The sequence below is a fragment of the Amphiprion ocellaris genome, chromosome 13, assembly GCF_022539595.1.
Source record: "Amphiprion ocellaris isolate individual 3 ecotype Okinawa chromosome 13, ASM2253959v1, whole genome shotgun sequence".
Lineage (NCBI taxonomy): Eukaryota > Metazoa > Chordata > Actinopteri > Pomacentridae > Amphiprion > Amphiprion ocellaris.
Window position 1 is genome coordinate 15906204 of NC_072778.1, and position 20920 is coordinate 15927123.

Genomic DNA, 20920 nt, shown 5'->3' on the forward strand with positions numbered 1-20920 from the left:
AGCGAGCAGCGGCAGAGCCCTAACGGTTGGATAGCTCAACATTCAGCTCCAGAGATCGGTGCGATTCTCCGGTATTTCATTAAAAATAGGTTTCACACAGTCCCATAGCAGCCACTCCTTACATAAACGAATAAGATTTCAGAGAATAGTTGTGGTATTTAAATTATGATCACATAGAGATTATATATATGGATATTTGCAAAAAATAATAATAAGAAGAATGTATTTATGATGTGTGTGTCATCCTGAAGACTATTTTTCAAAGTGAACAGATCTAATCTGAGTGTTGAATCCGTTGCCTTCTCCATGCTTCAGTGGTCCGAGCTGACGAATCATTGTAGGATACCATGTTGGGATATTTCCAGGAAGTGTTCTTTTATGACTATTCTTTTTTATTTGTTTTCTCTGCCTACATGTGTACAAGTGTCCAGGTGTGGCGATGTGTATAATACAAACAATTCCTGTTGTTCAGTTTTATTCTTTTTTTGTATTGTTTTAAATGTTTTTTTCTTTGAAACATGTGCCTTGCTTTGTGATTTTTCGTCTGACTACAATATAATAGATGGGTATGTACTATATAAGGCATCTCTCTCTCTTTTTCATTTTGCTATACTTGATATATCCGTATGAAATGATGCTGCACGAGATGTGACGTTTGACACATAAGAAAACCCATTTAAATCAGAGTGTGACTGAAAGATTAGCATCACAACTTGTTTCAGTGAAACATGCTTCCATAACCAATATTAGCTGCTTCCTTTCAAGTACTAATTTGGACTATTTTAAGGAGTAATTTGGGAAATGTGCTTTTTCAGCTTTCTTGCCAGATTAGATAAAAAGATCGATACCACTATCATGGCTGTACGCTAAATATAGACCCTTTTCCATTGCAGGAAATTGTGGGCCTTTAGGGCAATCTGAACCTTTGCATGTGTTCTTTTCGGGAGAGAAAACAACACCTGTTATGGGATAGTAACATCTGAGTGGCCCTAAAAAAATGCTTTGTTGGTGTCACCACTGATTGCTTAAATCCAGACACGAAAACATGCGTCTTTTTGTCTGGGTCTAATCAAGTAGTAGTCATTTCCTCTTCAACATCACCACCTTTAAATTTACCAAATAGGCAAACATAAGAAACCCTCTGAGTTACGTCCAGGAACTACTATTTGTCTTGTTTTGGCACGTTGAAGCTGTTGGATCCTACAGTGGAAACAGATGCTAAAAGACCCGATTATGGTGTTCTTAGGGTGGATCATCTGCACTCTTCACAGCTCTCCAAGTTCCTGCAGTGGAACCCAGCTGTTTTCCACTGCAGAACTTGTGATCTGTTTTAGGCCGACTTGTGGGGGTGGGGGATTTAAAGATATAGTCAACATTACAAAACTAACTTCAATGTAAAAATGCATCTTAAAAGAGCATTTCCTATTTCAGTGACACAAGTATTACACAAATGTTGACCAAACAGTCCAAAATGAACACATGTTTAACCTTTGATGCGTATGTGGGCAGGAGATACTCATTTTCCATTGGATTTGGGTCACTTTTGGTTTACACAAAGGGTTTAGGAGGTTATCCCTCACTTTGTGATTTCATCGGCAACCCAAATTCTTCCTCATCTGACCCACAGAAAACCTACCCAGGAATTAGTCTGATTCTTTGGCCCTGTGATCGTTTACAACCTCATCTTCATTCCAGATCTGGACCAGATACATCACCAAGCCTTTGTTCTAAACCTGCACTGTTTGAAGCCTATGGATTTACTTATTAGTACATTGCAAGAACACAAAAATATGGAAAGGCATATTCAATAACATTCAATTTAAAAAAAAATGTCTTCTTGCTTATAAAACTGAGGTTACATTTGGCATTTTTGGTGCTAATGTTGCAGGCAAATTGTTGTATCCTCCTCAGAAATGCTAAAGAGCCGATTAGGTGGCTGTTTTAGCAAATGTTTGCATCACATCTCGTGTGCCCCGAGTTTCTGCAGTGGAAAATCGCCAACAGCAGCTGAGCTTACTTAGCCTGGTGTAAAGACTAAAAACCTGAGAAGGAAACGTATCTAGTTTGTGTTCAAAAACTAATCTTCCAACAGAGCCAAGCCAGCTGTTTCCATCTTTTAGTCCTGCACCCTGTTCAAAATTTGGACTCAGGTTAATAATTTGGTTGAAATAATGAAATTAAAGTTCATGTAATGTTTTGTGTTTCAGTATTTTTGATTATATACCATGAAATTTTGCTAAACCAGCCGACCACTTCCTGTCCTCATAAGTGGTATCGATCTTCTCAGCTAATCTTAAGCAAGAAAGTGAATAAGCACATTAAAGTGATTAAATTGTCCTGTCCAGATGCAGTTTTGTACTCTTGTATAGCTGCATTTTTGAATTTCAGAAACACAATTGTTAACAATCTGGCATCAAACTGTCCTTAAACTAGATATTTAGCTCATTTTTTAGTCCTCTGACCGCTGAGAGTGTCCTGTACTGTGTGCAGATTACAGCTTTTTAATCTCATCATGTCAAAGCATCATTTTTGCCTTTTCCCCTTCCTTCCTTGGGTCTCATTTTGGTCATCTCATGTCGTCTGCATTATTTGAAGTGTGTTCGGGGGTTTGGGGGTCAGGCTACGAAGACAAAATACCGCAGATGTGAAAAAACACAGATGGTCAAAACGTGTTGTGAGCAAAAGTACTGTTCATTTCTTATTTCTTAACAAAAGATAAAGCCAAGCTGTTTTCATTTGGAGCTGTTTTGATTTGATTTTCCGCCTGTGCTTATCTGAACAGACGCCTGACCGGTGTCTCCTCTGCTCTGCAGCGACTGTATGCGAGTGCTTGTGAGAGGCCAAAGTGTTTACGTGTCTCTGCTATTGACTGTATGAAATCTGTGTGTGTGTGTGTGTGTGTGTGTGTGTGTGTGTGTGTAGCGCAAGTGTGTGTTGTAGTGACTGACAGTGGTGTGCTTGCAGTGACTGCATCTTATGGCCATCTTGCTCTGAATAAATAAATGTTCTATACAAACTTAACAGCTTTCTTTTGTTGTTGTTGTGTCCACTTTGACATTTAAATGGTCCACTGAGGGACAGATGCATTAATCACTGATTGTACATAAAAGGATCAATATATAATTACGGGACTTTTTGTATCATAGTTGACATTTTCGCTGTTTTCAGTCTAAAATCAACATGGCCACCTATAACCAAACACCACATGGCATTTTTAGACAAAGATTCTTCTAAATATTATATATACAATTGAGTAAAATTGAAATTGAAAGTTATTTATAAAGATATTGTAGTAAACCTGTTGACATGCCGTAAATCCACACTTGACTCACACACTACTTTATATTAAATAACTCAGAAAGCTTTGGAGTCTGGCCAGTCTTTTCTTCAGGAGGAAATGACATCATGTGACAGATACAATTTCTTATTTTGTTATAAAATAACACAAATGACCACAGAAAAAACACAAAATGACTCAGTGAGACAAAATTATCATAAAAAGAGACAAAATGACCACAAACAGACTGATAATGACCACAAAAAGACCTAAAATGCCCACAGAACGGACTGAAAATGACCAAAAAAGAAACAAAACGACCAGGTCACGTGATCTGGAATTAACACACTTCCTCCAGAGGTGTTTTTGTAATGGGGAACTTAGCTGAAAGTGATTTAGATAACATCTTTGTTCAGGTGCCTGTTTAGCTCGTCATCCAGATGAACTTCGAGGTATGTCCAGGTCAGCACCACCTCGATGCCCTCCCCTGAGTGTTGACCGACTGAAGAGGTGGCTTAGACCTTCCACATGGCTTTTTTTGATCTAACCAGTAAAGGCTTCAGTTGCTGAAGGTCTTGGTCTGGTTCCTGATACGTTTCAAAAACATCATCAGATTTTTAAGGATGTGGCCGGACAAGAGTTTCAGACGGACAGTGCTGCAGAAATGTAGAGTATCAGGAGCATTAAAGCTTGTTAGAACATTCTAGTAGAGTCCCTAAAAAAGGACGAACCTGTAAATATGCATTAAACAGGGAGCCATGAAGGTTCCTGGTTTATCTAAAGATTTTTAAGGGTTGGAGGCGATCAAAACAAACAACAGGAGAACAGAGTCAAGTTAGGGAAATCAGGGTTCCCACTCTTTCCCTGAAATTATTTTCCAGGACATTTTCAGCTGGTACAGACACACGTTATCACGTCATACATTGATACATTCCCGTTCCCTTCATTCTTTGGAAGTGTTCTTTACTACAGTAGTAACTTGCATTTACCCAGATTGTTTCTATATTTGTTACTCAGACATTTGATGTGCAGTTTATGGCTATAATTTGTCTATGAAAAATAATTATGACAAATGTATCATAGAATAATGGAAACACACCCACAGATTACAGTGTAGCACTTCACTAGCATGACAAACTGGAGTTACACTGTTTAATTGGGTAATTCCCATCTCAACTTTCTCTTCTCTCTTACTTTCTCTGGTGCAATTCATTTAAAAAATATTTGTATATTTTCAATAAATCACTGAAAAACAATTTCCTTTGTTTCATGTCAGTTTACTGCAGAATTCAGATTTTCTACGCATCTGGGTCCGTGTATATTTTGGCAATTGGATTTTCCGTTCTGAAACGGGTATTGAAAAACCAAAAACGAGTGGTTATTTGATTTTCGTTTTAAAATATAAAAATTAAAATTGAAATACAAGGCGATTTTCCTTTTCATGATCAAAAAGGGATATACGAAATTTTAAAAATGTTTTGATTTTCATTTTATATTTAGAATAACAAAAAAAAAGAGACAGAAACGAAAAAGGTCAGTTTTTTCATTTTCTGAGACCGGAAGTGTTCATCAGCAAGTGTGGAGCCAAACAGAGTACGGTGCAGAGACTGGATATAATTTTTTTTCGTTGGTTTTCATGGTAAAATAAGAGATCAGGTGGTCGATCTTAAAATAAATCAATATTGAATTTTTTATAGAGCGTTAAAGTTTTACGAAGCCAGGGGGCGGGACTACTTGAGTGACAGTCCGGTCTGGAATGATTGACAGGTCCTATGGTCCTAGTTCGGTAAGTAAATATTTGTTTTCGTATCGGTGCCGCTTTTAATTCACTTTATATGCAGCTTTAGTGTCAGATATAATGTGTGTCATGCACTCCAGATGTTGGTGGAGTTTAATTCTGTGTGTGTTGACCAGAGAAGAGAGTTAGCATCCGCTAAATATTAACTTTAATGTTAGCGATGCTAACCGAGGTAGCTGCTCAGTCATAGCCTGATTAAAGCTAACGTAGCATTAAGCTAACGATGTTTGTGCTGTGTTTCATGTAAACAGCTGAAGTGTGTTGTGTTCGTGTAATGTGGTACATTTAGTTAATAAAACTGTCAGTGGAGACGCTGGTTCACATTAATGTAACATTTAGAAAACCTAAATGTGATCAAAACAGTGAGGTTAAGGGTCTGTGTTGTCAGTAGTCCTGAATATCTGCTGTCTCTGAAGTTAAACTGGAGAAAACAGTAAATCTACTCTCTAATCGTTAACATTGTTTAATGACTGATTCACACGTTGTAGGACATCTAAATAACCTCCCAGAATATGTCCAAAGTAAAGATGAACACTACAGTTATTACATTTAAATTACAGCACAGATAAACTGGATAATAAAATCCTCACCTCTAAAGCTAAAGTGACTGCAGGCCTTTCTGTCTTTCAGTGCTTGGAAAACTATATGCAATAGGAAATCTGTCGACAGATACTTTAAAATGAACCTCTGCTGTTGATGCTGATACTGTGATGTCTGTCTTCATCTCAGGTGTCTCATGTTCACTGTGAGGATCTTCTGAGTGAAGCCAGCAGAAGGAAAACCTCATCTGGTTTGAAGAAGGAGACTGAATGGACGACATCCTCAGTGAGCCACTTCCTGTTTAACTTTCACTTATAGAAGGACAGACCAACTCTCAGCAGTTTATTATTCTCTGTTCTTAGTATTCAGGAGTTCCATTTATCACCTTTAACTTCATCTCTGCTGTTGGAGCAGAAATACAATCTAAAAAGTCCATGTTATTTATAGCAGATATGCAGCATTAAAACATCAACACATTCAGGTCAAGAGCTTCATTATTTCCTTTACTGCACATTTAAAACTACATTGTTTAACTATTGTGAACTCTAGAGATGTGTAAACACATGAAATAAATGGATGAAATATAAAATGTGTTGCTGACAGTGAAATGTAAAAACTGAACAGTCGCAAGACAAGTTTGTATTCTGAAGAGAGGAGCTGAATCTGCAGCATTATTGTTATTACTGGAAGGATGAGGAGGACATCAGTGCTGCTCTTCCTCACAGTGATGAAGGAAAAAACATTTAGTTCTAGTATCAGAAGTACAAGAAGGAAAATGGAAGTTTAGTTCTGCTACATCAAAGATTTCAGGAATAAAAAAACTAAATGAGTCTTCATACCTCAAACTTTATTTTACAATAAAGAAATAATGAAATAATCACAGATAATAAAAATATAAATAGCAGAGAAAACCCGAGAGAATAATTTCCTGAAAAGTCTGTGAAGGAAAAGCAGCTTTTTATCCTGAAAGATCAGAATCAGCTCCAACGTCTGCATCTGACAGCATCAAGTCAACCAGAAAGAAAAGAAAAAAGAAAATGACTTCTTTCTGATCACATCTGTTCCGCTGCTCACAGTCTGCTGCTGCTCACATTCTTCACATTTATAGTCCACTTTTAAAAGTTCAGCAGACAGGTGCTCTGCTTTGGAGTGTGACGATGTCATTGGTGATGTGGAGAGTGAAGTTTCCGTTTCACCCACAGCGTGCTTTAGGGCAGCCGGGTCGGACTTGATGTTTGAAATACTGACCGACAGCTCAGATTTAACTGTCTGTAGTTTTGTTTTGATGGATGTTAAATTTTCACTCAAAGCCGCCAGGAGCTGGGTCTTTAAAATAACCGCCGTCTCGTTACAGAGTGAAAGCAGCAGTTCCCCCTTAAGGTCAGAGATTGCAGCATCTGAGGGCCTCTTCAAAAGAAGATGTAGTTGATGAAGGCGTTCTGGAGCATCTATTCCCCACACATCCACCAACCACTGGAACACATCTCCAAAGTTCTGCCGGGCCAGCTCAGCTTCCCCTCAGAAGAAGTTCGCCACCTGCCAGATGAAGGAGCCTTTTGAGAGGCAGCTGGCATCGTGATTGGACTGTACTTTGGTCTGTTCCAATCCAGCTTCAGCTCCAGAGACGGCAGGCGGGACGAGTCAACGGAGGCCTGGTGGACGAAGGCATGCAGCTGAGTACAATCCAGAAAACAACAGAGGAGGAGTGCAGCGGCCCAGGCCAGAACAACAGAGTAGCATCGTATGTCTCTTAGAAAACATCATAGTATAGCCTTTGCTATGAAAAAACACCATCATATACATCGTATATTGTACAAATAACAAGTCAAAGGAAAGAGACATACATTGTAGAATTGTAGTAATTGTGGGCTGACTGATTTACTGATTATCAGTATTTTATTTTTTACTGATTTACGGTAATAAATACATTTAAAAATGGCGCTACTTTGGCTCTGAACCTTTATCTACCTGTGGTCGCTCTGTCTTCTGGAGTGATTTGATTGGTTATACGTCACGAATAAAACTCCTTTAACTTAACATCTGTAAACAAAACAAAAACGTATCAACAAAGTTTTCTGTTAGAGTTTGTGTTCTTCTAAGTTTAACTCAAGATTTTAAATACTTTCATTTACTGCAAATGAATATCTACTCCAAATGTCTCACTAATAATCATTATCAGCCTTAAAAACCCACAAAACACCCCTCTATACTCGACCACACTTAGTACAGTCCGGTTCCCCCTTCTATAAATCTGCTTGGAATCTTCCACTTCCTGTTTGTCAAAGTGGCCTTCTACCTGGACAGGTTTTGTTGGAGCTCATGCAACAAACATTTTGGGTAACTGCACTTTAATATGGATGGATGACACTGAATTAGAGTCTGTTTTAATGAGACTGAGTTAAGATGTGTAGCTCTGTCATTAAATAGGAAATTATTTCTCAGAATTCACAGAGAAAAGTCTGAAATGTTTGCTAGGTTAGCGTCCCACATGTTCTTTGGCTCAGCTAAAGCTAACTCTCTCCAACTTCTGGATCTCTTGAGTTGCTTGTTGTTAAAATATCTTGCTAGAGGTGCTGAAGCTCAGAAAGTCTGAGATGTTTGTTCAAAATAAGCTCATTCTCAAGTCTTATCTGAACTGTCCTCTTTTGTTTTAACTTTCCCTAAACTTAGGAGTTAATGACAGAGCAGCACATCCAGACTCAGTCTCATTTATGTAGAGATTAAACTTCAGTGTCATTCATTGATGTTAAAGTGCAGTTTTTCAAATGTTTGTTGCACATGCTCCCGACCAAACCAGTCCAGGTGGAAGACGATGTGAAGAGAAAGCTCCAGAGGATGAATATCACACATTTACATTGGAAATAAATGTCCTTTAATTAGACATTGTCATGCAAAAGTTGGATTTCCCTTTAATGATGTTCAAATCTTTGTTGAGTGCTTTGTTGATGTTGGTTTCTAAATGTTTTTTGACACTCGGCCCCAAAGATTAAAACCTTCTACGGCTCACAAGCTGCAACAATTCACACATTATCAACTATCTTTCTGACTAAACTAAGATAAAAAGTGAAAAACTGCCTGATTCCTGCATCATGAATGTAAATCTTTTTGGTTTTTATGACAGTAAACTGAATATATTTGGGTTTGACATTTTATAAACCAAAACAAGAAATGAATTACTGGAGAAAACAATCAACAGATTAATGGACAAAGAAAATGTGTTTTCCAACATATATGGCTGAATTACTCCAACATTACAAGATACATACAATTTTAATTCAATTTTATTTATATAACGCCAATTACAGGTCAAATTGTCTCAAGACGCTTTATTTTTATATTTTTTTGTCATATTTAAAATATGACAAAGTAAGAAATTTAAACCTCTTGACTAATCCAATTTATTATTTGGTTTTTAAGAGACTAATGGACAACTAAAATAACTTTCTCCACTAAAACTAATAAACATGAGGTCAAATAGAAGGAACAGTTTTAAATACTGCAGTCCCACGACGACAAGAATAAAGTTTGTCAACAAAAACTAAATCTGCTGGTGGATTCCATTAAAGTCCTAATAAATGATAATAAAGTGTGATACTAAAGGTTTGTGGTGCTAAAAATGTCCAAGTAAAGATATCAAGTTGAACATCTGGATGGAGGTTGATAAAAGTTGACCTCCCTTCATTTCTCTGGAGCGACTCCATGGATTTTATGGATGGTGGTTAAAGACCTGCTCTTCTAGTCGTCTTCCTTCTAGTCGCTGTAAAAAGTCAGTCCATCCTGGCCGACTTCAACACCTCTTCATGACAACTTGTTCTGCCTCCGACCTCGTGGAAACTCAAGAAACTCGGGAAAACCTGTCGAGACTCGAGGAACTCGTGGAGACTCGAAGAACTCGTCGGGCGGGGGAAGGTGTGGTGGGTGGTGGGGGAGTAGAGGGGGGAGGCCGCCACCCACCTCCCCACCTACTCTCCGCCCTGACTCCACCCAGACTCCGCCTTGGCTCCACCCGTGTGGTCACTTGGAAACTACGATGACAAAGGGACGACGAAATTATGTTTTTTTATCTGATCTGTAGCTCAGTGAGTTAAGGATTTGCCTATGGAGCTGCAGGTCGCTGGTTCAAGACCAGACAGTTCTTAAATTTTCTCAAAATTCTGACAAAGACAAACAAAGAAAAGTGCCAGCGGCGGGTCTTGAACCTGCGACCTTCCACTTGGTAGTCCTCTTCTTATCCTCCTGAGCTACTCGCTCAGATACTAAATCTTCTTTTTTTTGCGCATTTATCATCTATTTTTTGTCATTTTCGAGTTATTTTTTTAACTCGAGTCCCAACTCGACCGTTTTTCTCAGGAGGTTGGACTTCAGCCTTTGTGCTGGAGGGTGGAACCCTCAGTTCCAAGACTTTCCAAAGGCTCCACACCTCCCGAGTCCTCAGGACCTGAGCCTTCACACAGTCTGAGGGCTGAAATTTTCTAAGTCCTACAGTCGATCTCTGTTAGTTTGAACCTTCAGACACTCTGAGGGCTGAAATTTTCTAAGTCCCACAGTAGTTCTCTGTTAGTTTGAACCTTCAGACAGTCTGAGGACTGAAATCTTAGAAGTTCTTGAGTAGTTCTCTGTTAGTTTGAACCTTCAGACAGTCTGAGGACTGAAGTTTTAAAAGTTTCTCAGTACTTCTCTGTTAGTTTGAACCTTCAGACAGTCTGAGGACTGAAGTTTAAAAAGTTTCTCAGTACTTCTCTGTTAGTTTGATCTTTCTGGTTAATAGAAGCCTTAAAACTTGTGACCATGAGTCTTGATTTCACATTTAGACCATCCATCTGAGTTCTTCTCAGACCTTCACCTGTGGGTTTTTTAGAAATCCTCAACAAACTTTGATTCTTTTCACTGAACAGTAAAGTTTGTGGAGATCAGAAGGTAACATTAGTTTGATCGATGCCTTCAACTACTAGTAGACTTTATCTGGAAAGCAGTTTTCTGAAATGAGTTCTTAGTAAATCTGTCCACAATCAAACCAAGAACATAGAAAGAGGAAATGTTTGAAGAAACAACTTGATGTTTTCATTTCAGACTAGAAAACACTTTCAGGCCTTTATCTGTTTTTGCTCTTTTGATCATTTTATTGTTTCTTCTGTTTAATTTGATCTTCTAAAGTTTAACTGGTGCCCTTTCAAAGGTTTTATCTTTAGTTTGATTCTTCTTAAATGTTTAGTTTTGCTCTTTTCTCACCTTTTATTCTGTTCTAATATCTGATCTGATTTCGAAATGTTTTGTCTTTTTAATGTTTAATTGTTATTTTCTCAAATGTTTTATCGGCTTGTTTGAAAAATTTGCTTTTCTTTCCCAATGTTTAATATTTCGATTAAATCTTTGTTAAGGTTTTTCTCTTTAAATGTTTTACCACCTTTTAATGTTTAATTTTCTTTTTTAATGCATCATTGTATTTTCTGTTTAATTCCTATTTAAAGTTTTATTGTCTTTAAGATTTAATTTTCTAATTAAACATTTATTTTTTTAATTAAATGTTTTGACTTTTAAAAGTTTAATAATCTAATTAAATGTTTTGCATTTTTTTAAATGTGCAATATTCTTGTTTAATTTTATTTTTTAAATGTTTAATTATCTAAAATATTTCATCTTCAATGTTTAATATTTTTGTTTAAAAATTTTTGTTTAATAATTACATGCTTTGTATCTTCTGTTTAATTATCTAATTAAATATTTTGTCTAATATAATTTAATTGTATTTAATGTTTAATTTTCTTTTTAAAAGTTTTATTATATTAAATGTTTTTTTCCTTTGATTTAATTGCTTTTTTACTGTAGTTTATTTCTTAAATCTTTTTTTGTGTCAAGATTTTAACCCCAACCTTAAAAATGAAACAAACCCTTAAATCACAATGAAAATATTTCTGTTGTCACAATCAAGAGTTAGTCAATTATTCAGTTTATCAACTCAGCTTTATTTGTTTAGCACCTTTCACACACATGACAAAACTAAACAAGCAAAGAGAAGAAACTATGCTAAAACTATGATTAAAACTCAAAAACAAACAAAAACAAAGATTTAACATGGTAATAAAATATGTTGTGTCCAGGGGATGGAGGGAGTTTATTGAAGTCTTCTTGGGCTCACATGGGAAATCATTTAAAATATAAACTTGATATTCAGTCTAAGGAAACTGCAGAGCGACAGAAGAACCAATAATATCTCCCGTTTTCTCCTTTAATGAGTCGACTCTTCTTGTGCTTTCAGACCAAAGAACTACAGACTCTTCACAACCTGCTCAAACTCTTGGTACAGGACCTCACCACACGGGTCAAGAAGGTTTCCGTCTCATTTCTACTCTGAAGCTCACCTTCTCCTGCTCAAACTGTGACAAATGTTTCTGCTGCTCTAAAGTCTGCTCTCCAGAACTTCCTAAAAACTCTCAGTCTCTTCTGCTGCAGGTTGCTTTGTAGAACTGTTGCAGAAAACCTCACTAAACCACATGGAGGGGCCTCAAGATAGTCGTCCAAATGAAACCATACAAAAACCAAACTAGCACAACCCAAACGCTAAAGTCTCCTGCAGCCTACCAGAGAACCTCTGAGAACAGAGAATCAGGACAGGAACTCTTACCTTCTGGACAACCAACGTTGGTTCTCAAACAAGAATACAGAATGTGTCTGACCAAAAACCTCTAAAGACTCACTACAGCCAAGATAAAGACACAACTCAGCTGCACCAAATCCACTAATCACTGCACACATTAGCACCATGTGCTAACTGTGGCTAAAGAACCACATTTACCAAGACAACTATCCAGTACAAAGCCCTAAAACACACCAAGAAACACATTAAAGACGATTTTACTGCTGGAAGCTGCAAGCCAACGCCTAAAGAACAAACTAAAGCAACTGAGCCAAACCCGGTTCAGTGGTGAAGAGAAGCAGAGGAAATGTTTGTCTGCAGCTAAATAAAGCAGGAAGACACTGAGCTGCTCAGGTGTTCCTGATAACACCAAGCAGCCACCTGGACAGCCAATAGGAACACAGCTTACTGGAAGTCCAGAGGGCTGGGTTAGTGAAGGAAATTTAGTTTAAAGTTGAAGCAGAAAGTTAACAAAGAAAGTTGAAAACCACCTTCTGATACCTGAAATCTCTGAGTTTTCACACAAAGAACACCTGAACATGTCAAACTGGTTCCATAGTAGAACCATCATTGTAAAAACGTCATAGTATGGTGTGTTGCTCAAAAAACATTAGGACCCGGCTGTCTAGGGTCGCCGAGGAGCAACACAAAAACAGGACAAACGCTGGTTTCCAGGGGGTTAGGAGGCTATTTATTTGAAAGAGGAAGTTTACAACAACACAACATGTGAGCAGAAAAATCACAAAGTCTGTCTTTAGTTCAGCTGAAAATATTAGTTTTTGTCTTTTTTATTGACCAAAATTTTCAGGAAGTAGATGAAGAATAATTAAAGCTCTCATGTAGAAGTCCAACTTATTTTGGATCCTTGTGGAGAGTTTAATCTTAGAGTTTGTACAGCTGTTGAGTTTTTAGAGTCACATGGATTGTTTTGACATTTAATAACCGAGTCCTGAAATAAAATTACAGTTGTGGATTTCTGTCATTTAGTCTGGACTAAACAAATAACAGCAACATGAATCTCAAACCTCATTATGAGGAGTCTGGATTGAGGTTTCTCACTTGATAATGATCAAAACATGAAATTTAGGTTGGTTTAAAGGAATATTCCACCTTAAATCTTTGAATGTTGACCTAAAAGTTTGGTTTCAGGAAGTATTCCACCTACAAGGTCCTCAAACATCCACCTTATAGGAACATTCCACCAAAAATCCTTGGACATGCACCTAAAATGTTGGTTTAACCGAGTATTCCATCCAAAATCTGCGACCAAAAAATCTTGGTGTAAAGGAGTATTCCACCTTAAATGTAGACCTAAAGGATAGTTTGGAGTAATATTCTACTCTAAAATCTTCCAATGTAGACTTAAAAGGTTTATCTGATGGTATATTCTACACAACATCCTGGAACATTTACCTAAAAGGTTGGTTTAATGGTATATTCCCAGAAAAACCCATGAACATTAGGCTTAATGGTATATTCCACCCAAAATACTTGTACATATACCAAGAAGTCAGTGTAAAGGAAATGTAGACCTAAAAGGATTGTTGAAAGGAATATTTTAACCATTATTTTCATTATTTAATAACCTGTTATCAGTCAGAACCCTGGCAAACTTATTTTCATCAGTTTTTTTAGTGGAAGTCACAAATAAAGGAGCTCTTGGTTTTTCCCGGCGTTACTGAGTCCAAAGCTGCTGTTTCAACACAGAAACGTTCACATGCATCCACAAACCTCTCAGCACTCAAACATCCACAGACAGGAGGCCGGCTGGACCGAGGCTCGGCAGCGTCCTCAGACCCACGAGTCGGGGAGTCGCTGAACTTGTTGGTCCGGTTTGAAGGCCTCCGTGTGGTCCAGTAGAAGTCCACGTAGTCGGTGTTGGCTTTGAACCACAGCGACTGGCCTCCATCAGGTGGACCGGCTCGTCCTCGTAGGACTCCTCCTGTAAGCCTTGAGGGAACCATAGGAACATTCAGTAGCTGTTGGAGTTCTTCCTGTCAGGCTGGTGGTAGAACAGCTCTGAAGAATCTTGTACTTGTCTGGAACAATCTAACAGCCTAAACTGTTAACAGCGGTGTAAAGAAGCAAACACTCAGGCATAGATTAGGACTAGATTTATTTCAGAAAACACATCAACTTAGAGGCATTTGTTCACACGTGGCTGAACAGGAGGCCGTCCAATCAGATTTGAGGTCTTCACTCTGTAGGTTGTTTGTTTGGTGAGACTCTTGGACCTCCATCAGCTGACGTGGATGTTTGATGGTCTTCCTCTCTAGTGCCAGATGATTCATCCATGAATTCAGCAGCTACAGACTGAAATGAAGCTCATGCTGCCGTTATTGAATTCCTGTTCCAGATCAAATGTTCAGAGCTCACCTTGAATGCATGCCGTCTGCTGTCTGATAGTTTTTCTCATTGTAGTCTTCAATAAAGTCTTTTTCCTCATGTCAGGATGTGGTGAGACTCTTTCTCAGTCTCTGCAGACGTCCCTCATTGTGCATCTCCAGAGAAGAAACAGAAAAACTGGTCACTGCTTCAGCATCACAAACGCTCTCCAGCATTGAGAGTGTTTTAGGAATTCATTCATTGTGTTGTGAACTTTGAAGGAGCAGAAACTTTACAGCTGCCAAAGATATGAGCTCCAATTCTGGATGTTGTAGGAAATGAAGTTCATCAAATGAACACTTGATTTTTGCTGATAATGCTCATTAAATTACTGAAGAAATCTAACATAAAAACCTGTAAACTCTCAGTCAGCTTTTGTTAAAGTTTGTCTATAATTCTATCATCATGTTCTGGAACCAAGACTCTGCAGAAGTTCCTTCAATCAGATACTTGTGTGTTTCTATTTAAGGCCTCAGGTTTGAACGTACAGCAGAGGATTAGAAAGGAGTGATTTTAATATTTAAATCAGTCCAGTAAATGTTCGGAGTAAAAATGATTAAAATTTTGATTTAGATAGATTTGTGTCAAATATTGTAGAGTCTCACTTAAATATATCCAAATGAGTTCAATGTATTTACATTTTATAGAATATTTGATTTCTTAATCTCAATACTGTAGGGTCTGACCCTAAATGTTATAATAATGATGTCAATTTAAATAATATTTTAGTGCAGAGTCATAAACTTTAATCAGCTAAACTTGCATAATAAATATCACTGTACAATCTTAACCTGAACATTCATATTATTGAGGTAAATTTACATAAATCATGATATTCTAGGGTCTTAACTGGAATATGTCTAACATAAAACTTTCTGTATTGTGCTGATAAACAACAATAACCTGACTTTCAGATAATATTTATTGTCTGTGATTGTGAGACTAAATTCCTCCACATTCTGGAACTAGACTGAATTTCCCAAAATGGAAACATGGACAGAATTTAACACTCATGTATCCATGGCAACGCTAACGTTTCTGCTTCTTACCAAAGTTCACAACACAAGTAAAGATTTTAATGTAAAACTTCAGGGATGACTGCTAACCATAAGTATTCTGATCAATACTCCATGATCAATATCAGGACAGATGTTACAACTCCAGCTGTTGCATTAGACTGCAGTTATTCACAGAGAAATTAAAACATCACATTCCTCATAAAAACTAGATGGGACTTTTATTAAATAAAGTGTTGGTGAATAAACAGTGTAAAAAGTGCAAAGCAGCTCCATTAAATCAGGAGATGTGAGACTTCCACAGCATGGATCACCATCTGCTGTGTTGATTCATAGCTGAATGTCAGAATGAACTGAGATAGAAAAGCTGCTTTGAGCTGCAACATTACGGTCTGACAATCCAACACCATCACAGTTTTCATCTGGTTGTTTTGCTCCAACATGCTGTGAAGTTCAGTTTTTACCTGAATCAATACAGAGATTCTATTTCCAACCAAGACTGGAATAAAAATTAGAACGTTATGAGGTTATTAATGCAACTAAATCCTTTCAGATGGAAGGATTTACTTCTAAGTTCTAATTCAACTTTCAGTTGGAGCACATTGCATTCACAAAGAAAAACAGCGATACCTTCATAGCAACATTTAATAAACCTAAAGCTTCCCTGTTGGCTCATTGGTGGAGTTTGTTACTGAGCATCTGAACCTTAAATCCAGTGAGACGACCATCTTCAGTCGAGGCCAGTCAGAGAACTTCAAGACCTTCCATCAGCTGGACCAGATGTGGCATCATCTCCCTCTGAACATCTGGATGACAGGAGAAAAGACAAAAATCAAACACAGATCACAGAAATACAATTGATTCACTTTCATCATTTTATAAAAGTAGCATGAACTTTATCAAAACTTGACAATATCAGTAAAGAAAGTAAATGTTTTTATCTTGTGTTGAAGCTAAATTTAAAGTCAATTTTAATGACAGTTTATCCTGAGAGGAGTGAGAATGGAGCTTTTCTTTCCTTTTTAGAATATTCCCTCAAAATTTTCTGTTTATTATTGGCTTTAGAAGCATTTTTCTTTACTTATTTACTTTTACATACCTCAGACTGATGCACTTTGCTGGTTTGCAGATAATTCCATGTACCATGACAATAAAGATCTTCTATTGTAACATATTTTGCTAAAACAAGAACTGCAAACCTTCTCAACCATCTCTCAGTCTGCAAAATTCCAACTGCGACCAAGAATTATCTGATGTAGTTATTATTATAATCTTTACTGAACCAGCCCTGGAATTAATAAAAATCTGTATATGGATATGATTTTCTCTGATGGGACCACTAAAACTGCATACAATAAAGTAAATTTCTTCTGCACTGCACACATACTACAGGGATGAGAATGACAAATGGAAAAAAACTCGGAAAATGTATCACAAATGTATCACAAACAGGTATCACAAATTATAAACAACTTTCTTTGTTAACTCAGACTTTCTGCTTCAACCTCACATAAAAAGGGGAGTTTAACTCGTCAGGTGACTGAAAATGAACGGCTTGTGCAGTTCTAGATCCAAAAGTTGGATGTTTCAACTCATGTTTTACTACAAATACATGCAATAATAAATAAATACAATGGCTGGTTGTTAGTTTATTCACTATTAATGTCATTTTATATACTGGATTTAACTTCAGCAGTGGAAGAGAGAAGGAATTGAACGAAATTATGGAGATTCAGAGAGGTAATGTTGCACAATGTTAAGTTAAGCGCAGTTTAATTCAAACCAGCTGAATGTTAAACTTCAGTGCAGCTCAACGGGTTTCAGTTAACCTTAAAGTAAAATAACTTTTTTAAAAACTAAAATACACAGTAGAGAAATACAGGTTGAGAAGGTCATTTTAATAATGACGGACAGCTGCTGCAGCAACTAACACAGGTGTTCAGTGGTAAGTTAGCCACCTGTTAATTAGCCCGCTAGCTAACGCGTCCGGACCAACTGCTCAAACACGACAAAACACAACTCTTGACAAGTCGCTGACTTAACGTACAACAAAACAACGCTACTGGTCAGAAGTATTTATCTTCTTACCGTGTTTTACTCCAAAAACAAGGTCAACAGCAGCCAGAGATGCTACCAGACCTGCCGACCATAGATATATATAGACTAGATGCTAGCGCGCTGTCTTCTATACATATCTATGGTCTGACCAATCGCTGTTCTGTGGCTCGCAGTCAGTCTGACCAATCACTGCTCTCTGGCTCCGCCCTCTGAGAATCTTGTTGTTGTTTGGCTCCACACTTGCTGATGACCACTTCCGGGTTTTAGAAAATGAAAAAACTGACCTTTTTTCGTTTCTGTCTCTTACTGATTTTATTTTTTTGTTATTCTAAATATAAAATGAAAATCAAAACATTTTTAAAATTTCGTACATCCCTTTTTGATCATGAAAAGGAAAAACGCCTTGTATTTCAATTTTAATGTTTGTATTTTAAAACAAAAATCAAATAACCACTCGTTTTTTGTTTCTCAATACCCGCTTCAGAACGGAAAATCCAATTACCAGATCCGTACACGGACCGTGAATCTCACTTTAAATTTAAAGTAGATCTATCTTTGTGGATCTACATTTGTAACTTGAAATGATTCAGGCTGCTAAATGTGGCTAACTGAGTTAATCATTTGAGAATTTTTCGCCACCAGATCGACTAAACTGTCAATAAACGCAATCAAACGTCACCTCAGACTGAGCTGGCCTGCTGTGCATTCAGGCCAGGAAACCCAGAAATGACGCCCTCATCTGTTTAAAGGGAGAACAGCCAGGCCTCTGTGGGTTTGGCATCCCAGCTGTTTTGTCCCAGCGGGCCTCAAACACAGCTCTGGTCTCCAAGTTTGACTGCTTGAAGAATATGGCTTCAATAATGCTGAGGCCACAGATCGGTATCATCTGTTTACTCCTGTGTCTCGTTGCCACTCTGCCGCTTGTATAACTTTATTTTTTCTGTTTATGGTGTCCTGTTGCCCCGAGAGCTGTATTTTAACTTAACTGCCAGGAGAAAATAGGAATGACTTCAGTCTAAAGTCTCGTCAGAACCTGTACTGTGAGCTGAAACCAGAAGGTGTACGTGTGAGTAGGAGAGAGAGTGGCTTTCTGTTATTCTTAAGAACCTTTTACAGCCTTTATCAAAGGCTCTCTTACATTTTTGGTCAGTATGGGAAGGGTGGGTGAGCGTGTCAAGAACCAGAGCCATGAATCATGACATATTCTGCTATATGGAGGCTAAACACGCTGGATATGTGTATGTATATGTATAGTGGGCTCTGGGTGCCCTGAGGGTCTACACACACACTTCAAGGTCAAACGCACAGACATGGTCTATGAAGAGAGAAGTGTGTGTGTGTGTGTGAGCTGGGGGTCGATATCCACAGCAGACGTCCCTCCCAAGGACAGAGGGACCCAGTGTGAGCCGGAGCAAGGCGCTCTACTGTGGGATAAGTACAGGTTGGATATAGCAAGGGGTAGTTAAGTGGAAAAGACTAACAGATGCTGGGGCTAGTTTACTCAGGGGGGAGGGAGGCCTGACACCCCAACACACACACATATAGACACAGCGAGGCCGAGTTCTCACTGCGGCTTAGAAAAACAATTTTACTGCTCGGCTGCAGAACAGTTTGTATCTCTTTCAGCTATTTTAACAACAGAAGCAGCTTGAATACAAAACTGACTCTTCAGTAAAGTATCACCAAATTCAACTTTGGAACATTAAAGGTTCAAAAAATATGTGCTGTGTACCGACAGTTTTGGTTTTCTTTGGCCTCGGTTTTCAAATGTCCATTTCTGAGATTCCTGTCCACATCCCAACACTCTGGAGCTCAGTGGAAGTTTGTTTTTGTTGCTAAAAGCCTTGATAAATTTTAAACAAGGCTAACACTCTGAGCCGTGCTAGCTGCACACTGCAGTCATGCTTAGTTAGCAAATGTTAGCATGGTAGCAATTAACAACCACAAACTTTCCCTAACACCAACAAATGTTGCTCACAAGAAACATTTTGTAATGCTAACAAAGGTTGCTAATATGCAAATACTTAAAAAATGTTGCCTGCATGTTGACTTTTTCTAACACTAAAAAATATTGGTCACATGCTAACATTTTTCTTACACTAACAATCTTGCCAGGATGGTAACATTTCCTAAATGACACTAATAAATATTGCTCATATGCTAATATTTTTTTAACACATTAATGTTGCAAGCCTGTTAATATTTGATAACAGAAACTACCCAATGATACTTGCATGCTAAGATTTGCTACCTAACATGACAATTGTTGCTAGCACACTGAGCCATGCTAGGCTAGCTGCACACTGTGGTCCAGCTAACGTACACATGCTAAACAGGTAAATGTTTTACAATATTAATTAGCAAATGTTAGCAATTAACAACCACAAACATTCCCTAATGCCAACAAATGTTGCTCGCAAGAAACATTTTGTAATGCTAACAAAGGTTGTTAATAAGCTAATACTGGCAAACTGACATTAACGAATGTTGCTTGCATATAACAGACATTTGCTACCTAACACAATAATAGCTATTGCAAATTGATACAAACTTGTCATGAACATGCTACCTAACCGATATTGCTTGCATGCTAACATTTGCTACCTAAAATGAAGGACTCAGATTTGTTAATTTGTACATATAGAACAGTAGAGGCTCATGGGAATGGTGTCACTTTGGAATAAAGTGAGTTTCGTGGATCACCAAAGTTATTACAATTCATCCTGATGCAAACACAAAGTTTCTTTCCAAATTTTTGTCCACTGTAATATTAGTGATGTTCCTGGATTTCCTGAGATGAGACGAGTTTACGTTTTATATTGCTACAAATGTTGGACTTTTAAACATGGATTCCGGTATTTTAGTCTATATACTATACTTTGATTCCTGGTTGACTGTGTTGTAGAAGGAAAAATAATTGTGGGGGTAATTTAGAAATGGTATCAGCACATAGTTTAGCCCTTTAACTCCATTCTTTGCAATACTCTCAGCACTGTCTGCAGCACATGTAGCAGAGTATGTATCACAGCTAAGCAGAGAATTGTGCAGAGCCAAGTGGTATCTTAATGGTATGCAGCTAAGTTTGTTAAATATATTGTTGGAAAGGGTTTTTAAAATCATTTTCCATAGCTCTGGTATATGTAAAGAATATTAGCCAACACAATTTTTCTACTCTCTAAAAATCTGTATTGGCCACAAATCTCCAGTATTGT

At 37.7% G+C, this 20920-nt stretch overlaps 1 protein-coding gene across 1 annotated transcript in view; it reads left to right on the top strand.

Moving 5' to 3' along the window:
• Positions 1-14151, top strand: part of kcnk4a (potassium channel, subfamily K, member 4a) — a 35031-nt gene extending 20880 nt beyond the window's left edge. The window contains exon 9 of the mRNA XM_055016830.1: positions 11872-14151. Within this exon, the coding sequence (XP_054872805.1) occupies positions 11872-11967 (96 nt within the window). The 3' untranslated portion in view covers positions 11968-14151. The remainder of the gene's footprint in view (positions 1-11871) is intronic.
• Positions 14152-20920: the final 6769 nt, after the last annotated feature.